Genomic DNA, 22,354 nt, shown 5'->3' with positions numbered 1-22,354 from the left:
TGAGCCCTGCAGATGAGATTTGAGACTAGAGCATGAAATCAGAGCGCGCTCTCCTAACATGAAGCGCCCCAGGGAACATGGGCTTCGCAGCAGATGTGGGAAGAGGCGGGGGAGGGAAGTCTGCTCCATTGGCTTGAGGAAAGGCCGGGCTGACCACCTCCTTTCTCTCGGGGTAGTGACTGCTGAGTCCCGGTCAGGGGCCCCTGGGACCGGGGGTTCACCTGCTAGCCCTCCTGTCTGTGCGGTGGGGGGGGGGGGGGGGTCACGGCGGGCATTGGCGGGGTGCGTTTCCCGAAAGGGGTGAGGATTTGGGGTTCATGTGTCCTGAAGCTGCTCTTCCGCTTCCAGCTCCGAGCAGAGGCCTGTTGTCCCTTCGTCGAGATCCAGGTTTGCTTTCTCCGTGTCCGTGCTGGACCTCGACCTCAAGCCCTACGAGAGCATTCCTCACCAGTACAAACTGGACGGCAAGATAGTCAACTTCTACTCCAAGACTGTACTCGCCAAAGACGCAGCCGTGACGCCGGCCAGGTACAAGGAGAGGGAGGACTGCACGCTGGTCCTCCGGAAGGTCTAGGCGCTTCCTGCGGGGTCTTCAAAACTTGAACACAGAATGTGCAGGCCGAGGGAGAGAGCTGTTTTCTGTTGTGTTGGGTGACCTTAGGCTGTGAGTGTTTTTGCTTTTTAACCACCTGGCCAGGTAGGGCTGTGTCTGGGTGACCCCGCATGGAAGGGCCGCAGAAACACCTTCAAGGACGAGTGTCAGACCTGAGCGCTGCTGCGTGTGGTGTCCCCACACCTTCTGCTCTGGGCCACTCCTCCTCCCCACCCAGGGCTGATGTCTAATCGCTGATGTAAAAGCCTTAAGACCCTAGGTTTGGATCTCCTGCCACCAGACTCTAACATAGAAAACTTGAATTGTCGCGTACATCTTACAGTTGGTCTTGAAAGAAAACATGGATACTACTGGAACTTTCCCAGCTGAGTTATGTAGTAGCTTTGTCTGTGCGAGCCCCCAGTCAGCACAGGCCTCGTGGGCTCTGCCGCACAGAGGGATGCGGGGCTGGTGCGGACGAGGGTCCTGAGCTGCGTGGACTTGACGTCTCTTTGGAGGTGCCACGGCCACTGCTCTGCACAGGGTCTTCAGGGAGCATGGGACTCAGGTCAGGGGTGGACACCACTCACGAGCGCTTTCTCTGACGTGAGGGGAGCCGAGGCGTTCCGTGCCGTGTGGCTGCCGCTGCGGCGCGGGAGCTGGGGGGCTGCGCGCCTCGCATCCGGTGCTTGGGGGGAGCCGCCAGCTCTGCTCCTGCAGCGATGAGCGACTCCTGGCTGGCACCAAGAGGGTTCTTGTTGGGGTCACCGTAGTGTGCCCGGCTGCTAAGAAAACTGGGGGGAATCTTGGCTTTGGTTTTTTACTCTATGGTGGGTTGTACAGATTATTTATATCATCGTTTTGAGGGACTAATGAAGGTTTATTGTAACATAAGATTATAATAGCAAAACCACGGTATTGTATGAAAATGCTACGTGAAAAATAAGAATATTTTGCTGATTGTAAATTTCTGTGGGGAATTTTGTGATAACTTGAGAATTATACTTGTTTGAATCAAGCCAGCTCTCCTAGAATTTATTCAGCTTTGTCAACGTTTACTTCTTCCCTCAGAGGTTCAGAAAGATACTCAAATGACACCTGTCTCACCTGTGGGCGTTGGGGGGCTGTGGAGACACCCCTTGCAGGGACATGTGTGGACGGAAGCATCTCTGTGGTTTGGGCCTGAGGTAGCTCCTTGTTGCTGGCCTGAGTGAGGACGGGTGTGCACAGCACCCCGGCCTTGCAAGGAGGTGGGTTGGGCCCCCCCTGAGGCCCGTCCTGGCTGAAACCACCAGCATCCACATGGCGACCGACGAGGTCCTGCCCTGTGTGGTCTCCGCCTCACACTCCAGTGCGGCCCCTACCGATTCTAACCTTTTAAATGGGACGGCTGAGGCCAGTGCTTCCTGGGGGACGGGGTGTGGGGGTTGTCAAGTCTATGACACTGCGTTTTTAAAGCTGACTGCTGCACTTTGATGTCAAGACCAAGAAGAGTGAGTTCTACTCTGTAGGGCAGGGTGGCAAGGTGGGTGCGTCACCCTGGGCATCAGGAATGTCAAGGAATGGGGGCCCTTGGGTGGCAAGGGGGGGCTGATCTCCAGGGTGCTTCCATCCTCAGACTTGGTGAGAGGTAGGACCAGCTGCTCCCCTAAATCCAAGGATGGACATTCCTATTATTATTTTTAAAATAATAATAGGGAAATATAGGAAAAATAATAATAAGCTTAACTTTTGAGAAAGTTTATTATTATTATTATTCTTTAGTATTCTGTACCCCCAGTGTGGAGCTTGAACTCACAACCCTGAGGTCAAGAGTTGCATGCTCCCCCAGCCGAGCCCGCCAGGTGCCCCAGGCACTGTACGTGCTGCTGGTCTGGCGTTTTGTACTGCAGTAGCTGTTGTCTATTTCCCCACATTCTGACGGATGATCTAGAATGTGCTAAAACTGCACAGACAACGTGTCCTAAAGGTGTCGTTTCTCTGTGGAAGACGGTCACGCACCTGCGTGTTTGCCAGGAACTAGCTGGAGTCCGCCGTGCAGAGTGACTTGATCAGGCTCTCGAGAGCGGCTTCGATGCCCAGCACACCCAGCAGGGCTCGGAAGCTGCGAGGCGCGGTTTCCAGGACTCGGTTCCTGTCCAGCTCCAGGGCTGCAGGGAGAGCAGACTGGCTGAGCCGCCGCGCTGAGACCCTCCCTCCCCAGCCGACGACTGCTGTGACCATGGGGATGGACCCACACACCAGACGTGGGGAGGGAACAGTCTCTCCTCGCCTCTGCTTTCTGGTCACTGATAAACCAATATAAACAATACACTGAGATGCTCGCCTTTTGATTCTTGCCCTGAAGACCAGAAGACAGCAGCAGGCGCCTGTTGGACACCGTAAGTCCTTACACACACCCCCTTGCCAGGCCCCTACCTTGCTGTGGTGCTTTGGGGAGAAGGTCCAGCTTTGGCAAAACCTTCCCTTCTTCATCTATCTGCACCCTCCAAACGATGACCAGCTCGAACCTGAAAGATGTAAGATGCCTTCCTAAGTGCTGAATGAAGCCAGGTGGGAAGTGTGACCTGTGTGGCACCTGTCACCCTCCCTGAGGATGTGCTCCCGAAGACGTCTGGCATGGATGGATACGCACCACGTCTGCTCAGCGAAGCATGTGTGACATGAATGAGGAGGGAAATGGACCCCAAGACCCAGCAAGATGCTGTTCTGGACCCACAACGTGGCGGTGTGGCCATACGGGTGACGTACAGGTTGCGGAAAACCAACTGGTGTGGAGCCTGAACGGACAGCGTAGACCGAAAAGCATCGGCAGTGATGGGAGCCAGGAATTTCACTTCCAGCCACAGAACCCTGGGTCCTCGAGTGTCCAGTGACATGGACAGGAGTGTGAGAAATAGTGGAAAACGATGGATGACCCAAGTGCCCAGGACCCAAAGAAAGCAGAAATAGAGCTGACAGAGTTGAACCACTGAGAATGAATGAGCCGTACGGCTCCACACACTGCCAGAAGCTCATTTTGGAAATAATGTGGAGTAACAAAGGCAAGGCTGAGAAGTCCACATAGTTACGGCTCCATGTGGAGGTGTGAAAACAAAGCCCCTCAGGCACTCTGACCTAGACCGTGAAGGCGCCTCAAGTGGGGTGTGGGGGACTCCCACGTGTGTGCATGGGGCCCCAGAGAGGTCCTCCCTTCACCCAGAACTTCCTGCCCGCCGGCCTCTCCCCAGGTCAGCCCGTCAAGACAGAGCCCCAGCTCCTCCCGGCCTCCCCCACTGGCTCGCTCCATCCCTGCAGTGAGCCCAGCACCACTGGCCGGTGCCCCGTGTCCCCTCCCTCCCTGCTCTTTTCCCCAGGGCTGCACAGACACATCAAGGTGTCTGGAAGGGAGTTGACATTTTCTAGCACTTGTAATGCTCGTTTGCAAGAGCAAGCAGCCGCCTGGTGTGGGGGAGGCTGGGCCTGCTGGAGGCAGGGCATCCGCACTCACCCAGGCTGGCGCGTGCTGCGGACCACCATGCAGCTGGAGGCGGCCCCCTCTGGGAGGTGCACGGCTTCTGGGTACTTCTCCTGTGGGAGAGGAAGTGAGTATAGAAAAATCAGGGACGGGACAGGAGCCGTCGTGAAGTCGTCAGGTTGCAGTGCACTGGTGGTTCGGCATCATGGTCCCCCGAGACAGGGAAGCTGAAGGCCTGCCCCCCAACTGGCTCTTGGCTCTTTTTCCTGCTAGGACCTGCACCCCCATTTCACACAGGCCGCAATGTAGATGGTGTCCGCCCTCCTTGTAAGGGGCCAGGACTCCGACCACATCTAAGGCAGGACCAGGTGAGAAGGCCTGGAAGCCATCAGACGCCTATTCCAGACGTCCAGTGCTAGACACTTCGACGCCAAGGCCCCTTGGCTCCCAGGAATAGCACCTGGGTCCTCGTCTTTGTTCTCACGGTTCCTGGAGGCCCGAGGGGTCATGTGCACCAGACCACCATCCTCAGTAGAAAGCCCCAAGACCCTGAACAAAGACAAGACTCCCTCCTTTCCTTTCCACGTCTCCCAGATGCTCTGTCTGTATCTTTCTGTAAGTTCAGTAAACGCTGTTCTCACCTCCCGCTGGCTCAGCGTTTGATTTCCATCCTGCGTGCAGCCAGGACCCCTCTCAGCTGGTCCTGCAGGAGCCCCTCTGTGGTCTAAGACCCAGTATGCGGCATCCTGGCCACCCCACTCCTGCCGCTTGTGCTCAGTGGTGCTGCCTGTTCTAGATCTTTCCACTGTGCCACAGCCCCCGTGTGCCCACACCCTCTACCTCCCAGTGAAGAGCTTCATCCCGGTTGCACCTGTTTGTCCCCCAGGGCTCCCTCGCCTTTGGCCACACTGCCTCCCTAGACCCTTCTCTGCCCTGGGGTGGCCCTTTCCGTCTGCCCTGTTCTCGAGGCATACGTGGCCTGAGACCAGTTGCACATGCTCTGCAGAGTTCCTTGCAGCTCACCAGGGTGATGCTCGACCAGTAAGACAGTAAGTGCTGTCTTACTGCTGTTGTCTGCAGCTTTAGTATTTGGCCTTAAAAGCCCTTTAAACGGCAGCCCCAGCAGGCCCTGGCCGCAGCAGACGCTCCCACCCTGTCCATCCTCACACTTGCCCAATGGCCCCCGCCCATCTGCACTTCGGGAACAGAGCCACTGGGGGCCCCTGGTGACCTCTGCATCGGTCTCCCCCCGAAGTGTGCCTGGCTGCCTGGGCTAACGGGGTCTCGGGGAGCATGCTCCACCAAGCCAGCTTCACGAGATCACATGCCACTCGAGAGTCGAAGGTCCTCTTTCTAAGAGGGAAATGAAATGGAATTTCACAGATTTCTAGGCTTGTAACTCTAAGGTAGGGCTGGTTTTCCCCTCCACCTAATATTCTAGAAAAATCTGATCTTATTCCTCGCAGCAGAACTGACACATGAACATACACCTGGCTTCGAGGTCTGCTCTCTGGGGAGCGGACTGCAGGGCTGGGGGGAGGGCAGCCGAGGCTGCGGTGGGCTCCGGGGCCAGTGTCAGAGACACGTCTTCTCGCCCTCCTCCCACTGCGCGTGGTAAAGAAACGGATATCCGGGCTGACGCGGAGGGCAGATGCGAGCCCTGCCGTGTCCCACACGGAGCCTCACGGGACAGCTGTGGGAATCAGAACCCAGGGCTTCGGAGGACAGGACCTTCCTGAGGACACAAGTGCTCGGTGGACACAGCCCAATCAGCCCCAAGAAGGAGGTCTTGTAGGGACAGCTTCTAAAGGGCCGGCCCGAAGATCGGCCTCTGCTGCCAGGGTGTGAGGCCAGGGCTCCAGACCCACGTGTGAAAGATGCCGACGGGGCACGATCACGTCCAAACACCAAGCTGTTCTGACCAAAGGCTGGGCTCGGCCTGGTTTAAGCTTACAGCCAGTTTCTAATTTCAGCAAAACAGTGTGTATGAGAAAATGTATACTTAAGTGTTCTAAATGGAAAGCGCTGCTTGCTTTTTAAACCTCAAGCTCCTCTAAATTAATAACAGCTGTAGCAGGGCCCCACAGAGGGACACGTGAGCGCGGCGGGGCAGCTCCCAGGCTGGGGGGCGGCGGCACCAGGCGGGTGCTGGCTCCGGCGTGGAGCCCGTGGGACAGACACGCCGCGGGCTCAGCCCCCGGGGCGGACCTCACAGCCTGGCCGGGCCTCCTCACTAGCAAAAGGAGGGCTTAGATAAGTGTTCACAAAAAGATACACTCCCTCTAGTTGAAAAACAAACAGAAACAAGTACAAACGCGGACACCAGGAAGAGGCCGGGCACCCAGAATGTTTCTGGAGAGCCCCTGGGGGTGCTGAGTTGCCTCTTACACAAGGCAGCACGGCGGCCCGCGCCCCGGCCTCCCGCACCCGCGCACACGCAGCAGAGCGCAGAGCGGAGCCGCGGGCAGCGGCGGCATCAAGACCCACAGAGCGCGGGGAGACCGCGGTGCGCAGGGGGCGCTGCGGAGAACAGAGACGTGACATGGGACGCAGCTCCTAAGGCAGATGAGCACACGTCAGCGGTGGTCAGAAGTTTCACGTAGGACTGTGTGTGACGGGAGGCGGCGTTGGGAAGCTGGGAACAAGCTGTGCGAGGGGGGAACTCTGCACACGCGGGGCGTCAGCCTCCCCCCCCTGGAAGCCTGGCCTCAGTGTGATTCAGCATGGGGTTTACTCAGCGCTTGCCACTCGCCTGGCAGTGTGCCTTCAAGAGCTCCCCTGGTGTCTGGCAGCAGTGGTGGCCATGGGGACGCTGGCTCCGGGTCACACCCTTTCACACCGGAGACTTGCTTTGCCGTTGACGGCTGCTGGTCCAAAGGGAACAGACTTCTAGGAGCACTGGAGAAAACCAGCCTTGCGTTTACGTGCCAGGGCTACCAGCCCAGTGCCCGGGGGGAAGGGCCCGGGGCGCCCTGCCTGCCTCCTGCTCGCACGAACGGGCAACCTTGTATCCTGAGCTCAAATGCACCTGAGTGTCCACTGATAGATTAATTCATCTTGACTTTATGTCTGCCTAATTCAACGATTTCTTTTTAAAAATTGAGATATAATTCACATACCATTCACTCCTTCAAAGCGTACAAAATTCAGGAGATTTTAGTGTATTGAAAGGCCGTACAACATCTCCGCACCCCAACTGTAGAAGCCCTGCTGCTTTCTCTCCTGACCCTTCACCTCTCTGTGCCCCCCAGGCAGCAGGCAGCGAGCGTGGACCGACTGTCCACAGATGCCACCGTTCTGGGCATTTCAGACAAATGGAATCATTCAAGATGTGTCCTCTGGGGCTGGCCTCTCTGACGTGCACGTTCTCAGAGTGTGACCACACGGCAGCCAGCGTCCGTGGTCACTCCTTTACACACTGAGGAACACCCTCTGTTCATCCCCTCATCAGCTGGCGGGCACATGGGGGTTCTTTGCTTTTTGGCTACTGGAAACAAAGCTGCGGCGCATGCAGGTGGGCACCTGCGTTCTCCTTTCTCTTGGTGATGTGCCTGGGAGCGGCACGGCTGAGTCCTGGGGGACTCCGTGTAGCCACAGAGGAACTGCCCAACTGCTGCCCGCGGCGGCCGCCCACTTTCACGATTCCATCAGCAGCGTCTGACGGTCCTGCTTTCTCCGTCTCCTTGCTGACGGTGTTTGTCATCGCCCCCTCTCTTAGAAACCCTTCCTGTCCTCCTGGTGGGTGGGAGGTGGGCGGTCACTGTGGATTGCGTTTCCTTGCTTTTCCTGATGGCCACGGACGCGGAGCCTCTTCCCAGGCGTCCAGTCATCTGCTCGCCTCTGGAGCAGTGTGTGTTCAGATCCTTTGCCTAATTCTTAAACTGGGCTATTTTTCATTAGTGAATTATAATAGCTCTTTGTATTGTTTGGATACAAATCATTTGTCAGATAAAAGGATTTATCCCATTCTGTGGATTGTCTTTTTCCTTCCTTACTGGTGTCACCTGCATGAAGTTTTACTTTTGATGAAATCCAATTTCTCTGTTTTTGTTCTTCTTTTTTTGCTTCCGCTTTTGGTGTCAGAACTAAGAAACCAGTGCTGAACCGATGGTCACAGAGATTCACACCTGTGTTTTTTTTCCTAAGAGTTTTATATTTTTAGATTTTAAAATTAGGTCTTTGATCCATTTTGGGTTAACTTATGTAGATGACGTAAGGCAGGAGTCCACCTGCATTCTTTGGTCACTGATATTCCGCCGTCTCTGTGTCAGTCACTGGAATGACTGTTCTTCCCCATTTAACTGGATCTGGTCATATACTAACAACATCTTGTATTTGAAGACAGCCTGGTCCAGAGTACGTGTGAGGTTCCACTGGGGCACAAAACGCATCCCAGGCTTCCCAACAGATGTATATATGTAGGAAAGTGAGCCTCCCTGTGTATCCCATGCACAGAAATGGATCTAAATGTAGGAGCTAAAATTATGACTTAATTTTTCATAAGAAAAAATCTTCCTAGTTCTAGGTTAGCTGAAGATTTCTCAGATACAGAATAAAAACTAGGAGCCACAGAAGAAAACTAAATGGGGTAACCTCATCAGAATTAGAAATGACCGCTCTTAAAGGAGCCCACCTCAGACTACATGTAAAGAACACTTATAACTCATTAAAAGAAGACGACAAACAACCTAATTTATGTAACGGTCAAAGGATTTAAAGATACCTAACGGAAGAAGAGATTTGGAAAGGAAAAGGTACTATCACTAGTCATGAGGGAAAAGCAGTGAGATACCACCCTGTACCTACTAGAACAACTAATACAAACAGGACTAAAAATACTGAGTTTTGGTGGAGACGTGGATCTGTTCCTGTAGAAACTGGGAGTCTGGTGGCTTCTTAAGGAGTTAGATACGCAAGCAATCCTATTCCTAAGTATTTACCTGAGAGAAACAAAAACATGTCCAGAGAACTGCGTGAAACTGCCCCCATCAGAGCCGTGTGCGGAACCAGTGAGCGATCCGAGGCCCATGTCCCCGACAGCAGGTGTGCGAACAGCGTGACAGCTGCACGACAGAGGGGTGTTCCGCCCCAGCGTCACCCGCCTAAGAGCATGGACAAACCTCGGAAGACAGACAAGAAGGGCCACACGGATGAGAATCCAGAGGAGACAACAGGGCAGAAGTCACAGGGTGAGGTGGGGCAATGGGGCGGACCACAAGGGTGTCCGTCCAAACTCAGCAAATTACGGCTAAAACAGGTGCGTGTTATTAGACAAAAATGAGACCTTGTTTCTACAAGAAACATCCCTCCACTCCTGGGGCCGGGGCAGCTCTGCTCCCCTCAGGTGAAGGGTGTCCTCTGAGGAGCCCTACTTGGCGCCGCACCCTGTTCCGGACTCCGGGATCCAGGGACGAGCCCGCGAGATGCACGTCGGGATGAGTGACTGGATGTTGGTCCGGGGCCTCCTGGCACAGGTGCCACTTGGGTTCAGACCTGAATGATGGCAAGATGGGGCTCCCCCAGAGCCAGCCTGTGTGGGACTGAGCGTGCTCACTGCGGGAAAGTAGAGGAAGGTCCCGACATAGCAGGGAGGCGGGCAGGGCCAGGACACAGACGCTCAGCTCCAGAGCCCGGTGCGTGGTCTAGCTGCCGTCCTGACACGGTCGTGCTGGCGGCCGGGGTGTGGGGAGCAGGCATGGCTGGGGCGGTGGTGGGCCCCGTGCCAGGCTCTGGTGGGTGACGAAGAGCCCAAGGCCCGGAAGTGAGACAAAGGCGCACGCAGGTCCACAAGAGGCCGTGGTGCCAAGAGAAGCAGGGAATGGCTGGGAGTGGCAGTGAGGGGGTGCGGTGAGCCAGCCAGCCCTCCGGTCGTCCCTGCTTGGGGACAGGCCTGGATGGATGGTGGCAGGCACCTCTGATCAAGCTACCTGTCATCTCGAGACTCACAAATCTAAACCTCCACAAGCCCACACGCATGGAACACCTGACCCGTGGGAACACCAGCCTCCAGCTGCGCTCCTGGGAGCTCACCCGACCCCAGAGAACAGCACCTGACCCCCATGCGGTCTGAACAGCCTCAGGGTCAGAGCTCCCTGCGCGTGAGGCCCCGGACCTCCCCAGTGCACGGGCGGCGCCCTTCAGCAGGCCCACTTCTGGCCACCGGACACGGCGCACACTCCAAGGACTGGGATGAGAGCCCCCCACTGCGGCTGTGGGGGGGGGGGGCAGGGGCAGGGGTCCCTGTGACGGCTGCTAATGATTTTCTGGGTCCGGGGAGGGGCTTGTACAGCTCAGAGGGTCGGTGGCTGGTCAGAGCCGTGGGGGCATCTGTGCTACAGCTCACACCCAAACACTCGGAGACAAATGTTCTCATCATGCCCAGCAACAGAAGGCCCAGACGTGCACGCGGGGAAGAAGGACGACCGGCTCTCACGGGGAAAGACTAACAGCTCTTACGTGGCCTCTCAGTGCCAGGCAGGGGAGCAGGATCCTTACAGGTATTTTATGTCTGTGATCACAGATGTCACATCATAATCATGCTGCTCTTATGGGCTCAACAAGGGCTTGGTTCCAGGGGCTCTGGGACCCTCTGTCACCTCTGCAGGCTCAGCTGCACAACCTGACACCCCCCATCGCTCCTCTGTCTCTCCAGCGAGCAGCAGACACGATGCTCCTACACTCGGCATTTCCCCACGTGTGAGGCCATCCTGCTTTAGCAAACAGACCACCCCAACTAGCAAGTGCCCCTCTCAGTGTCTTGATCCCGCCTGTGCCCCAGGCTGCTCCCCTTCGTCCGGGCAGTTTAGAGGGCACAGGCCTCCTGGGCTTTGGACAGACTTTGACCAGGTCTGACATGTCCTCCGGATGCCATGTTGGGAGCAGTGTGGACACACTGCAGGGCTGGTGGCCAGAGGTCACCCTTTTCCCCTGTAACTGCTGTCTTCCTGGGGACAGCCAGAGACCAGGCCACTTCATGTGGGATGTCCATTCACCAGCCTGGGCCCTGATGCCTAGGGGCTGAGTTAGCCACACGGGGACCACCAAAGAGTGACTGTCTCCATCTCCTTCCCCATCCATTAGTGGCTTTCCACCAGAGGAACAAGGTTTTCCTCTTCCCTTATTTCTGCACCAGTACTGACTCTCAGTGTGAGTCCACGTTTCTCCAAGCCCCGCCAACAAGGCCCTTTTCTGGAGAAAGAGCCCAAGAGGACAGGCCGGAGGAATGCGCACACGGTACGGCCCCTCCAAACGCCCCTGCGCACACATACCAGACGCGAGCAGAAGATCCCCTCGGGCTTCCTTCCAGGGGCCTCCCCACTTCCCTCCTGGGTTCACTCTGCCCTCTTCACCCTCAGTGGGTTCCCTGCATCTACAGTCTCCCCCTCCTGATGGCACAAGGTACCTCTTTGGGAGGAGAAGGTACAGCCAAGAAAGCACATTCTCTTTCCATTACCTAACGGTGCTGAGCATTTTCTGGGCCACGTGCGGCTAAGGGCTCTGTCCTCTTGATCAGAGGAGGATCTCAGACCGTGACGGCTCGCTCGGAGGAGAGAGGTTATCGTACGGCAACCCTGGAGGAGAAATCCATCAGAGCATCGCCGTCTGCAGTAACAGAACGAGCCCCTGAGGCACTGTGAGCACGTGGAGGATTCTCGCTGCAATAGTGCACACTCGTGACACACGCTGGGCTGACAGCTGACGAAGTCCTGAGCTACAAAGCCGAAGAGCAGGGGTCCTACGTTCACAGTGTACTCTAAGGTTGACAGGGCCCCTGACCTCCTTCATTACGGACGGGATGGAGAGACCAGCTCTTTTAGATTCTGCACGTCATGGAAGTAAACACCCATGACGTGAGACCAAGCGCTGCTGAATCACCTCTTAGAAACCAAGCTGCTCCAGCTTTCCTAGGTGTGGTCCTGCAAATGGGCCACAGACGCAGCTCCCTGCATGTCCACACCCAGGGCTCCGGGGGTGAGAGGTGGGGAGCAGACCCCAGACCCCATGGGTGGGTTGACATGGGGCCCCTGACCTCCTTCAAGATGCAGGCTTCCGGGGGCTCCACAAAAAGGAACCGCGGGAGAAAATAACTGGGAAATGCTGAGGAGCTCGGTCTGGAGAGTGGTAAAAAACATGTCCTAATGTTGCTCAGTCAAACAACCATCAAACTTGCTCTCAGCCCACAGAGGCTTGTAAGCCAGAAAAAGCCAGACCATCATGGTATTAGGGACTGCGGCCGCAGGCAAGCCTCAGGGCCTGGTGTGCCTCTAGGTGTCTGGGCTCCAGCCCGGGGCCCCTGGGGCCTGTCCGGATGCTCCCCACTCCTCGTTTCCCTCCCGCCCTTCCCCCTTCTGTCTGGTTCTGTGAGCCTTGGGCAGAATCAGGGCAGCTCAGGGACGCACCTTGTTAGAAATGAAGACTTGGGTCTTTCCCAACAGAAAGTGCCACACGAAGGGTGGCTGTCAGGAAGTGGGGGGCACCCGGAGCGGGGGTGGCAAACAGCAGCAGCTGCCGAGTCCACACCCCCGTGTCTGCACAGCAGCTGATTAAAATGGTTTTTACATTTGTAAATGGTCAGAAAAAAAACCAAAAGAATTTATGCCATGTGAAAATTATATGAAGTTCAAACTCGAGTACTCATGCTGAGATCTCGCGGAACGTGTGCATTCCTGCCCACCTGGCAGTCTGGCCGATGTGTCTGTCCCCCTGAGGGGCCCCTGACACAAGCAGAAACCTGAGGGGAGGCCAGGGCAGGGCCCGGGGGACAGCACGTGCCAGAGAAGTCAGGAGGGGACCACACCACATTTTTCATGGTGTCTCTTCTTGGGAAGTGACCCCAGGAGACAGGAGAGCAGACTGGCCCACGACTGTTTGGCCTGGGGGCCCGGGACGCATTGTGTCCTGCGTGGCCCTCGGAACAGAAGCAGGACAAGCAGCGGGGCCTCTCCGCTCCGTACGACGTGCCCCTCACCCATTCTCATTCCACCGGGGACACGTCCTCCCGGGCCCCAGGACTGAACGTGCCCTGTCTGCTTCCTTTTACCCTGTCTTCCTCCTCATCCCAAGGCCTCCTGGCCGAAGAACGTGTCATTTCCGTGCTGCTGCGCAAGTCACAGGATGGTTCTGAAGCCTGTATGGGAAAACCATCCAGCTGAAATTCCCGAATCCCCATAACCATGTTTCTTGCTACTTCCTTATAGTTTCTGCTACATTTTTCGTCTTCCATTTTAATTGTATTAAGCTACAAAAACTTCACAAAAAAAACCTCAGTTCATATTTTATAATTCCATATTTCAGTTTTATCTATCCTCTGTCTGAGCTCAGGTACTCACAGTGATTCTGTCCCAAGAGACACCGTGTACTCTGAGGTGGCCCATCCCACGGGCACCCTTCCTGCGCTGTCTTTTGACTTCTCCCAATAGAACCTGTTCACTTGGTGAAGGGGTGAGAGCGACCATGCTGTTCCCCTGGAAACAGCCCACCTTCCTGACAGAAAATGCAGATGCCCTGTGTCCCCCTCCACTTTCTTGTCCGGGTTTCCTCCGCACAACCACCTGCGCCGATGGCCCACAGGGCGCTGCTGGGTGGGGACAAACCAGCCACCCCACCCACCCCTTCTCATCCAGGGACTCAGGGGGCAGGTGGAGCTGCACTGTCTTGGCCTGTCCAGACCGCACAGGGCCCCCCAAACTGCCCTCACCCCCTCTCCACAGCAAGCAGCATTTTCAGGAAACCAAGCACATGATGACACACGGGGTGATGGTGTGAAATGTGGCGACAAACGCCGTAGCTAGGAAATGGAATTGAAAGAAGCAGAAGGATATGGGACTCAGGAGAGAGAACTTGTTCACAAACACAATCTCCTACGCTCCCCACCCCACCCCACCCCGTTTGAGAATGGAAACAGGGAAACCGGGCCAACAAAATCAGTCATGAACGCAGCCGTGACACACACCGGCAGTCCGCGTGAGGGCAACCCCGTTAGGGTGAGGAGACCGCGGTGTCACTGCTAGCGGGAGCGGGCTGAGCAGCTGGCCTGTCTGTGTCCTGAGCTGAAACAGCTCTGGCCCCATCTCAACTAATAATTTCAAAGGTGAGCCAAGTTGGTTTCTCTGAAAGCCATCAGAAGTGGTCCTTAAGAAGATGAATACACATGTATAAATGGAAAATGCTAGAAACTCTTTAGAGGTAATTTCTCAACTTCCTCTTCATGTACATATGAATAAGTAATCATGTGCACAAAATAACAAAAAGCAAGCAGATAAAGAAAGTAACGTTCCTTATAGTCACTGGCAATTTTATCATTACTATGATTTAAACTCTTTATTTCATAAGTGTTGAAGTAGTGTTGTCCAAAACACTGAAACTAGCTTTGAAGTTATTGCAGTCTCGTTTAATTTTTTTTTCATACTTTGAGTTTTTAGGGTCTTTTTAAAAAATATTTTATTTATTTTTTTGACAGAGAGAGATCACAAGCAGGCAGAGAGGCAGGCAGAGAGAGAGGAGGAAGCAGGCTCCCTGCTGAGCAGAGAGCCCGATGTGGGCCTCCATCCCAGAACCCTGAGGTCATGACCTGAGCCGAAGGCAGAGGCCTCAACCCACTGAGCCACCCAGGCGCCCCTGAGTTTTTAGGGTCTTGAGTTTAGGGACACCTGGGTGGCTCAGTTGGTTAAGCAGCTGCCTTCGGCTCAGGTCATGATCCCAGTGTCCAGGATCGAGTCCTGCATCGGGTTCCCAGCTCCATGAGGAGTCTGCTTCTCCCTCTGACCTTCTCGCCTCTCATGCTCTCTCTCAAATAAATAAAATCTTTTTAAAAAAAGATTATATATAGGGTCTTGAGTGTGTCTTCCAAAAAACAAATCTCGTGCACGCACACACAAACACACACAATTTACCCGTAACCTCCACAGGCCCTAGGCGCTCGAGACGTATGCGCTCGCATTGCCCTCGCCAGCTGCACGGTGTCACCGGCAGAATGCCCATTTAACCGAAACTGAAACGGGCATCTATCAGGAAATCATGATAGCAGCCACTCAAGATGACACAAGGGTAAACGGATTCAAACTTCAGGCGGTGAGATTCCGGGACCTTGAGCTTGTGAACCTTTCCACCATAGAACTGTTTATGAATTCAAATGTAGCTGTAATACACAGGACAATGCTATTACGGTCAGCCTGTAACACGATTCATTCTGGCAACATGACTTCAATGGTGGCAACAAGAACATCTGCTGGGAAACACACGTGTCCCTAAAGTCTGTTCATATATTCCACATCACATGCCAGACGTGAATGAGGCCGGAGTTCCCAACCATAAGGGCTCCCGATCGAATACAGGAAACTTGCTGTGCCTATTTCTTACTGGAAGTGCTTAGTTTTCTCTCCAGAGTGCAGGCCATTCCTGGTGGTTCCTGTCTTCCTCAGACAGGCCCCTACCAGCGTGGGGACAGCCCTCCCAGCCGCAGAGGTTCCTCAGGACAAAGGCTCAGCCACATTTGCCTTGGTGGCTCGGGCCTCTGCTTCCTCTGTCCTCCTTGGACACCACGATCCCGCCTGCTTCCCAGCGCTTGTGCTGCCTGCCCTGTACACTCCTCGCCCCTGTGCGTCCTCTCTGCCATTCCCAAGGGGCCGCGCTCGTGTCCAGGAAAGGCTGTGTTTCAACTGTCCATGTTTGAGGCCTTTCATGTTTAATGGTATTTTATTCTCTCCTTAAACTTGATGAATAGTTTGGATATAGAATTTTAAGGGTGACTTACTTATTAAGATTTTATTTATTTTAGAGAGAAAGTGTGTGCATGCGCGGGGGGCAGGGCAGAGGAAGAAGGATAAACAGACTCAATCTCAGGAGTCTGAGATCATGACCTGAGCCGAAATCAAGACCTGGGTGCCCAACTGACTGAGCCGCCCAGATGAGCCGGGGGTGCTATATTTAATTTATATTTTACATATAGAGTAATGAATACTGCGCAAGACAACCCACGATGGTGAAACAGTCCACCCTGTTTGCAGGACGGACCGAGTTTCGTCTCATCTTTACAGTTGAAGCGCTGAAGGCACTAACGAGGCAGGGTTTAAAATGATGCCCCTTTGAAGAATAAGAAAAACAAGTCTCAGAGACATGCAAGTCTGCTCTAATGACTGAGAACCCCAAGTAAAGCAGCCAAGCCGACCCTCCTGACCGTCATGCCCTTTTCTAGGCTGACTGCAGGTGACCCGGAGTGCAGCTCGGTGCACCACGGGACGGGAGGAGGGCCGCGCAGACGCCCGCTGAAACCAGGACAGTTACGCTGCGGGAACCCTGCATACATGGGCTCCTCCGAGGCCCTCTAGCAAATTAAAAAAAAATAGACCTTATTTTTCAGAACAGTTTTAGACAGAAAAACTGGCGAGATGGTACAGAGTTCCCACGTTAATATCTAACACTGATGTGGTATGTTTGTCCCAATTAATGAACGAGTATCAGTGTATCCCTTTTATCACCAATGTCTATATTTTTTCCTTAGTTGTTCCTTATGGTCCTTTTCCAGGCTCAGGATTCCCACCTTTGGAAATTCTCCCTGGGCTGCCTTTATGCCCTGCTACAGGTTTAAGTATTACGCTATTTTAATTAGGGGCTCCCACTTTTCACTTAAGGAATCTGAGGAAAAATGTGTAGTTGTTCTTTGGGTCCTAGAGCAACACAGGCCTTCTGGTCTGGCCACAGACCACATGGCCGACCCACTGGCGCCGCCCCCCGCCGCCCCGCCCGTTGGCCTGGGCAGGAGGAAGGCCCATCTGTCCCTGAGCAGGACCTGAGACTCAGGACAAGCAGGTAAAAATACCAAAAACACTCTTAGACATGTTCACTTCTCAGACCGTCTGTGAACTCGTCATGATTCATACGTTCATCGGGGAGTATCTCTTGAATCAGGAAATGAGGGCAGAGGATTCCCCTGCTGTCCTGAACTGCGTTCTGCTCCCAAGGAGCTCCCAGTAAACGTATTTTGGGTTCACGCTCTCTCACCTGATGAACCCGGTCTGACCCACTCGGGGCGCGGCTGTGGCCGTCACGCCTGCCGACCTGCCCGTTCGCGAGAGTCGCTCAGGTCATCATCACAGACCACCTGCTTCTCACAAATGGCCAAAGGCCCGCGCTGGGCCAACCCACAGGTGGACAGAGCCTTTGCGTGCAGGGGACACTTGGCAGGGAAGAGCCCTCGGGGTTGCAGGCAACCTCCTCCCGAGGCTTATGGGGGGGAGTCCTCCCTCCCGGTGCAGTCCCAAGCGCAGGGAACCCTTCTCAGACTTGGAGCCACTCCAGCCCTCTAACAACACGGGAGCCGCTCGCTTTCCTTTTCTGCAAAGCCAGTGTGAGCTGGTTTCTGTCCCATCCTCTGTCACCCGTGTTAAGAGAGCTCTAATAAAAACCCTGGCTACTCTGTTAAACGCTGGGTATATCCTGACGAGCAGAGTAAGACCGCGCATCAGCGAAATGCACACAGAAACCGCGACGGACCGTGACAGCATCCACACCTGCGCGGCTGCAGACAAGTGACGAACCGGGCTTGAACGCCCGGTGTGACCACAGCCCTCCTACGCTGTGGCTGCGTGGGAGTGGGTAGAGTTGCTTTGGAAAACGCACCGGCAAGGCCCCTGAAGCCGAACATACGTCTGCCCCACAACCCCGCAGTCCTGCCCAAGATAAATACGTACTCGGGTCACCAACAGACAAGCGTGAAGCAGCGCTATTTCCAAACGCCGGAACCTGGAGAGGCCCAACAACAGAGTCCTGGGGGAGTACCTTTTGGCTCATCCACATAACAGAAGGCCACAGGCCACATGCAGGGATGTCCGGACACAACTGTCACACACTGTGGCCCTGTGGGAAGCAGCTACACACAGCTCGAGGGGTTGGGGGCTGCGTGTTCTGCTTCTGCATCCGCCCAGTGGGCGAGTTCATTCTGTGAAAAATGATCCCACTGTATATTTGCAGCATGTGCCCTTGTCTGCATGCATACATTTCAACCAAAATAAAAACATGGAAGAGAGCATCCCTGAGCCCACGAGGCATACGACCTCACGGCGAAGACAGACAGACAGACCAGTCTCTTCTCTGCGGCTGCCAACCAGGGCAGAGAATGCTTTGTTCCTTTTTCACCTGGAAGCCCTGTAGCCACTCTGACTACCCAGTCATTGCCCTGGGTCTTCTCCAGCTGTCACATCGGTCCTGAAGAGCAGTGCCCACAAAGGCCTGGGATACCTGCGCAGATGCTCTAGGACTTGGTACCAAGAACTTAAAATCTACTTTGTCCCTTATTATCTTCCTGGAGTAAGAGTAGCACCTGGGGGCCTATCTTGATGCAGAGGTCCCTGAGTCACTGTTTTGGGGAGCTATCAAAAAGCCTTTCCTTGGCTCATGATCGATAGACAAGGGCACGTCTTCCAAGCGGGGTTTTTTGGTTTTTTTCCCCTGAAAGTTTTATGCACAGTAGTTTTCATTGCTTTTTGGTGTGGTCTGAATAGTTTTTAATACATTTCCTCCCTCCTGGTATTTCAATGTGTGAAAATCTTAACGTCTGAAAACATGGAGATTTTACTGTTGACTCCCCCTGGGCCCATTTACACAAAAGCACAATTGCGTCACACTCTTGATTCTGAAAATACTATGCACATGACTTTGTTCAAGTAGAATTAGTTGGATTACATTTGAGATGTAAGGGCCAAAAGCTGCAGCTTAGAAATCTTTGCTACATGAAAATTCAATTGTAAAGACATTTTGTTTGCGTGTATGTAAGCTTTCTGCTTCTTTTCTGTTTTTTAAAGATTTTTAAAATTTATTTATTTGACAGACAAAGATCACAAATAGGCAGAGAGGCAGGCAGAGAAAGGGGGGATCGGAAGCAGGCTCCCCGCTGAGCAGAGAGCCCAATGCGGGACTGAATCCCAGGACCCTGAGATCATGACCTGAGCCAAAGGCAGAAGCTTAACCTACTGAGCCAACCGGGCGCCCCTCTGCTTCTTTCTTAAGAATTCAGCTAATCTGTAAGTTTAAATAATATTTGAAGAAGCACACTAATTTCCAGAGGCTGAGGCTGAACTGGGAAGAACCTGCACAATTGCTAGCTTTGTCTGGGAACAGAGAGATGCCGTGCAGAAGGGCTGGAGGGGAACTCGGGCCCCAGGGCCCCAGAGGCCTGCACAACCATCCAACGTGGCCAGTGAAGCCCAGCAAGAGGAGGACGTGGAACCAGAGGCTGGCTCGCAGAGTCAGGCTCTCCAGTTTTTGTTTTTTTTTTCTTTTAAGACAAAACAGCCAAAGGACAGATTAGTTTCCTAAAAGTGATACTTCAGCCTTGGACAAATAAAAATTCCATGCTGATTTTTAAAATCAAGTAGCTGTAAGCACAGCATTTACACATTTGGAGCAAAGGGGGGGTTCTTCCCACACACACTGAATGCCCGACAGATGGGTTCTACTGCCCTTATAAAGCAAGAAAATGCACAGAGAAGATACCAAAGTTTGGTTTTGAAAAGCAACTTAGAACAAGTGGTGAACAATGTGTATTATTAGCAGAGCCAGAGGAGCGGAGAGCCATGTGCTGGCGTGTGCCCCCACGGACACACAGCAGGACACACAGGACACACACACAGGCTCAACCAGGGCCTCCATCCTTCTGAGAACACCTGCACATGTCCGGGCCCTTTCTGACCACACCTCTCTCCGTGGAGGTGGTGAGGCTATTCTCGTAAGGCGCTGGTGAGTGTCTGGCCTGAAAACCCTGTCCTCTGCGAACATGGTTAGGGACGAAGGAAATCCTCTAACTAATCACAGGAGGTAGAGGATTACCTCAAATGTGCTTCTACTGAATAACTAAACTTTCAGTTCTTGGGGAAAAATATGATCAGCTTTTTTGAGGGTGGGGGTGGACAGTGATGATGCCAAGGGTGGCAGTTAGTATTTGTCAGACAAATACACTATTAGAAACACATTAAAAACGTCATAATCAAAGACTGAATCAAAGCTGGTGGCATCAGGATATATGACCATATGGTTATTCTCCGTTTCAGTCACAACTAGACTTTTTAAGACAAGGTAGTTTAGAAAGATATTCAACAACAATTTTAAATATCATAAATAGCTCGAGACAAGATAGTTCCACAAAAACACTAGATCTACAGGGTGCTTAGGATGAAATCTGCCTTGAGGCGTACAGAATCACTTCACCCCACTAGGACGCTATAATAAAGAAGAGATGGGGCGCCTGGCTGGCTCGTTCGGAAAAGTGTGCGGCTCTTGAATTTGGGGTTGTGAGTGAGAGCCCCACGTCGGGCGGAGAGATTACATAAATAAATAAGGAGAGACAGCTGTTAGCGCCCGTATGGCAGGGCAGGGCCCTCGCACGGTGCTGGGGGAGGTAACATGGAGCAGCACCGGGTGAAAACAGCTCTCGGACTCCTCTAACATCCTGAAACGATGCATCCGTGCCGGCAAGTGGCGCTAGCTGTTCCTAGTCATGGGGGGGTTGTGTCTGGTCACCAGCCAGGAAGGACACAGACACTCCCAGGGCTGCGCATGTGAACCCCCGGAGGGAGGGAGCCTGACAGGGAATGCCCCCTCCCTGCCAGGACCTCGGAGCAGGTTCTGCTGATCTGCCTCGCTTCACGCTTCTTAACCCAACTCACATTTTCCATCCAACTATCCTTCTGTTCTTTCGGATGATGTCTTTAGATAAACCTAATTTTCTCTGTAGCAACATTTAACCTGTTCTTTGATTTATCCACTGGCTTTAAAACTGTTTAAATCCTAATGACATTTTTAAAAAGCATACATGTCAAATTTGTTTCTTTTCTGAATAGGTTTTTGTAAAGAGCTATCCTCTATTCTGAATTAGGTTTCTATTTGTTATTATGTTGATGACCTTAAGCTTTTACCTTGCAATTTTCATCTAGAGTTTTCTAGAATTCTCACTTAATGCAGGCTTATCTTTTTTCCAATTAATGTACAGTTTTTAATGAGCACTAGCTTCAGCGGGGTCATTTTCTTCTGTGTCAGTTCTGTAAGAAAGGCTCTGAAAATATCTCCTGGCCACGGTTACCTCCCCTGAGGCCCGGGCCCTGTGCAGGCTGGGTGTCTATGCCAGGAGTGTGGTGATACAGGTTCACCTCCTACATCATTCCCTGTGGCACCCCCCAGGGGGGGCATTGAGGGGAGAAGTCTCAGAAGCTCTGAGGGACCTGCTCCTAGCCACTATCTTCCCCTTTGTGGGTGAGAACAAGCCAACCCCAGCCCCAGGACTCCCCTGGCTTTAATTTCTCTCCTCATTTCCTGCTCTCGGGACATCTCTACTTCTTTCGAGCTTGACAATGCACTTAAAACATGTTAAACTTAATCCAGAATTTTTGTACATTTCAAATGGTGGGGGAAGACAGGTGTATTATCTCACCCTGCATATTTCTAGAAGCTTCCCAGTCTTTTTGGTAAGAAATACTCCATTTCCCTTTCTCTTACATCATACTGGTAATTACCCACCGCATTCTCACTCCAGCAGTTAAGCGGTTAAACATACAGACCCCCACCTCCCTGTGATGTATCAATTCCGGGCACCACCCTGCTCCCTGGGCCAGTGTCTGGCGGATCCTCCTCCCACCTGCAGACTTGCCTGGACCCACAGCGAGTAGGTGGAATCGTGGAGCCCATGTACGCTGCGGGGACGCACAAGGGCGCAGTTTCTTGTAAAGGCAAACACACCACGTGCGGCCAGCAGACTTAGAACTATTCATACAAGTACAGTAAAGCTTATGTTCAGAAGGGGTCAAAAGGTACAAACTTCCAGTTATAAAAGAAGTCCCGGGGATAGAATGCACAGCACAGTGACTGTACTTAACATACTCTATTACGTATTTGAAAGTTGCTAGGATGGGGTGCCTGGGTGGCTCAGTGGGTTAAAGCCTCTGCCTTCGGCTCAGGTCATGATCCCAGGGTCCTGGGATCAAGCCCCACATTGGGCTCTCTGCTCAGCAGGGAACCTGCTTCCTCTTCTCTCTCTGCCTGCTTCTCTGCCTACTTGTGATCTCTGTCTGTCAAATAAATAAATAAAATCTTAAAAAAAAAAAAAAAAAGAAAGTTGCTAGGAACCTTAAAAGTTCTCATCACAAGAAAAAACAATCTGTAATTCCATGTTAGTGGATATTAATCAGACTCACCACGGTGATGATTCTGCAGTGTAGACAAATATCAAATCATTGTGTTGTAACCTGGAACTAATATATAATGTTATAGGTTGATTACACCTCAGTGAAGAAACACAATGTTCACACAAAACTACTGAA

At 53.2% G+C, this 22,354-nt stretch overlaps 2 protein-coding genes across 7 annotated transcripts in view; one reads left to right on the top strand and one right to left on the bottom strand.

Moving 5' to 3' along the window:
* Window positions 1-1,610, top strand: part of IPPK (inositol-pentakisphosphate 2-kinase) — a 46,833-nt gene extending 45,223 nt beyond the window's left edge. For 5 of the 6 annotated variants that reach the window (XM_032307083.1, XM_032307082.1, XM_032307086.1 and 2 more), the window contains one exon: window positions 349-1,610. In XM_032307083.1, the coding sequence (XP_032162974.1) occupies window positions 349-574 (226 nt within the window). In that variant the 3' untranslated portion in view covers window positions 575-1,610. The remainder of the gene's footprint in view (window positions 1-348) is intronic. The other variant, XR_004277362.1, reaches the window with a different exon arrangement.
* Window positions 1,611-2,376: 766 nt separating this feature from the next.
* The window catches only part of CENPP (centromere protein P), a 223,180-nt gene continuing 203,202 nt past the window's right edge, over window positions 2,377-22,354 (bottom strand). Inside the window, exons 6-8 of the mRNA XM_032308420.1 lie at window positions 4,083-4,162; window positions 3,011-3,102; window positions 2,377-2,742 (exon numbers count right to left, since the gene is read on the bottom strand). Of these exons, the coding sequence (XP_032164311.1) occupies window positions 2,612-2,742; window positions 3,011-3,102; window positions 4,083-4,162 (303 nt within the window). The 3' untranslated portion in view covers window positions 2,377-2,611. The remainder of the gene's footprint in view (window positions 2,743-3,010; window positions 3,103-4,082; window positions 4,163-22,354) is intronic.

The sequence above is a fragment of the Mustela erminea genome, chromosome 12 (assembly GCF_009829155.1).
Source record: "Mustela erminea isolate mMusErm1 chromosome 12, mMusErm1.Pri, whole genome shotgun sequence".
Taxonomy (NCBI): Eukaryota; Metazoa; Chordata; class Mammalia; order Carnivora; family Mustelidae; genus Mustela; species Mustela erminea.
The sequence above is the reverse complement of the archived record's forward strand: the minus strand, read 5'-3'. Positions and strand labels throughout refer to the sequence as shown.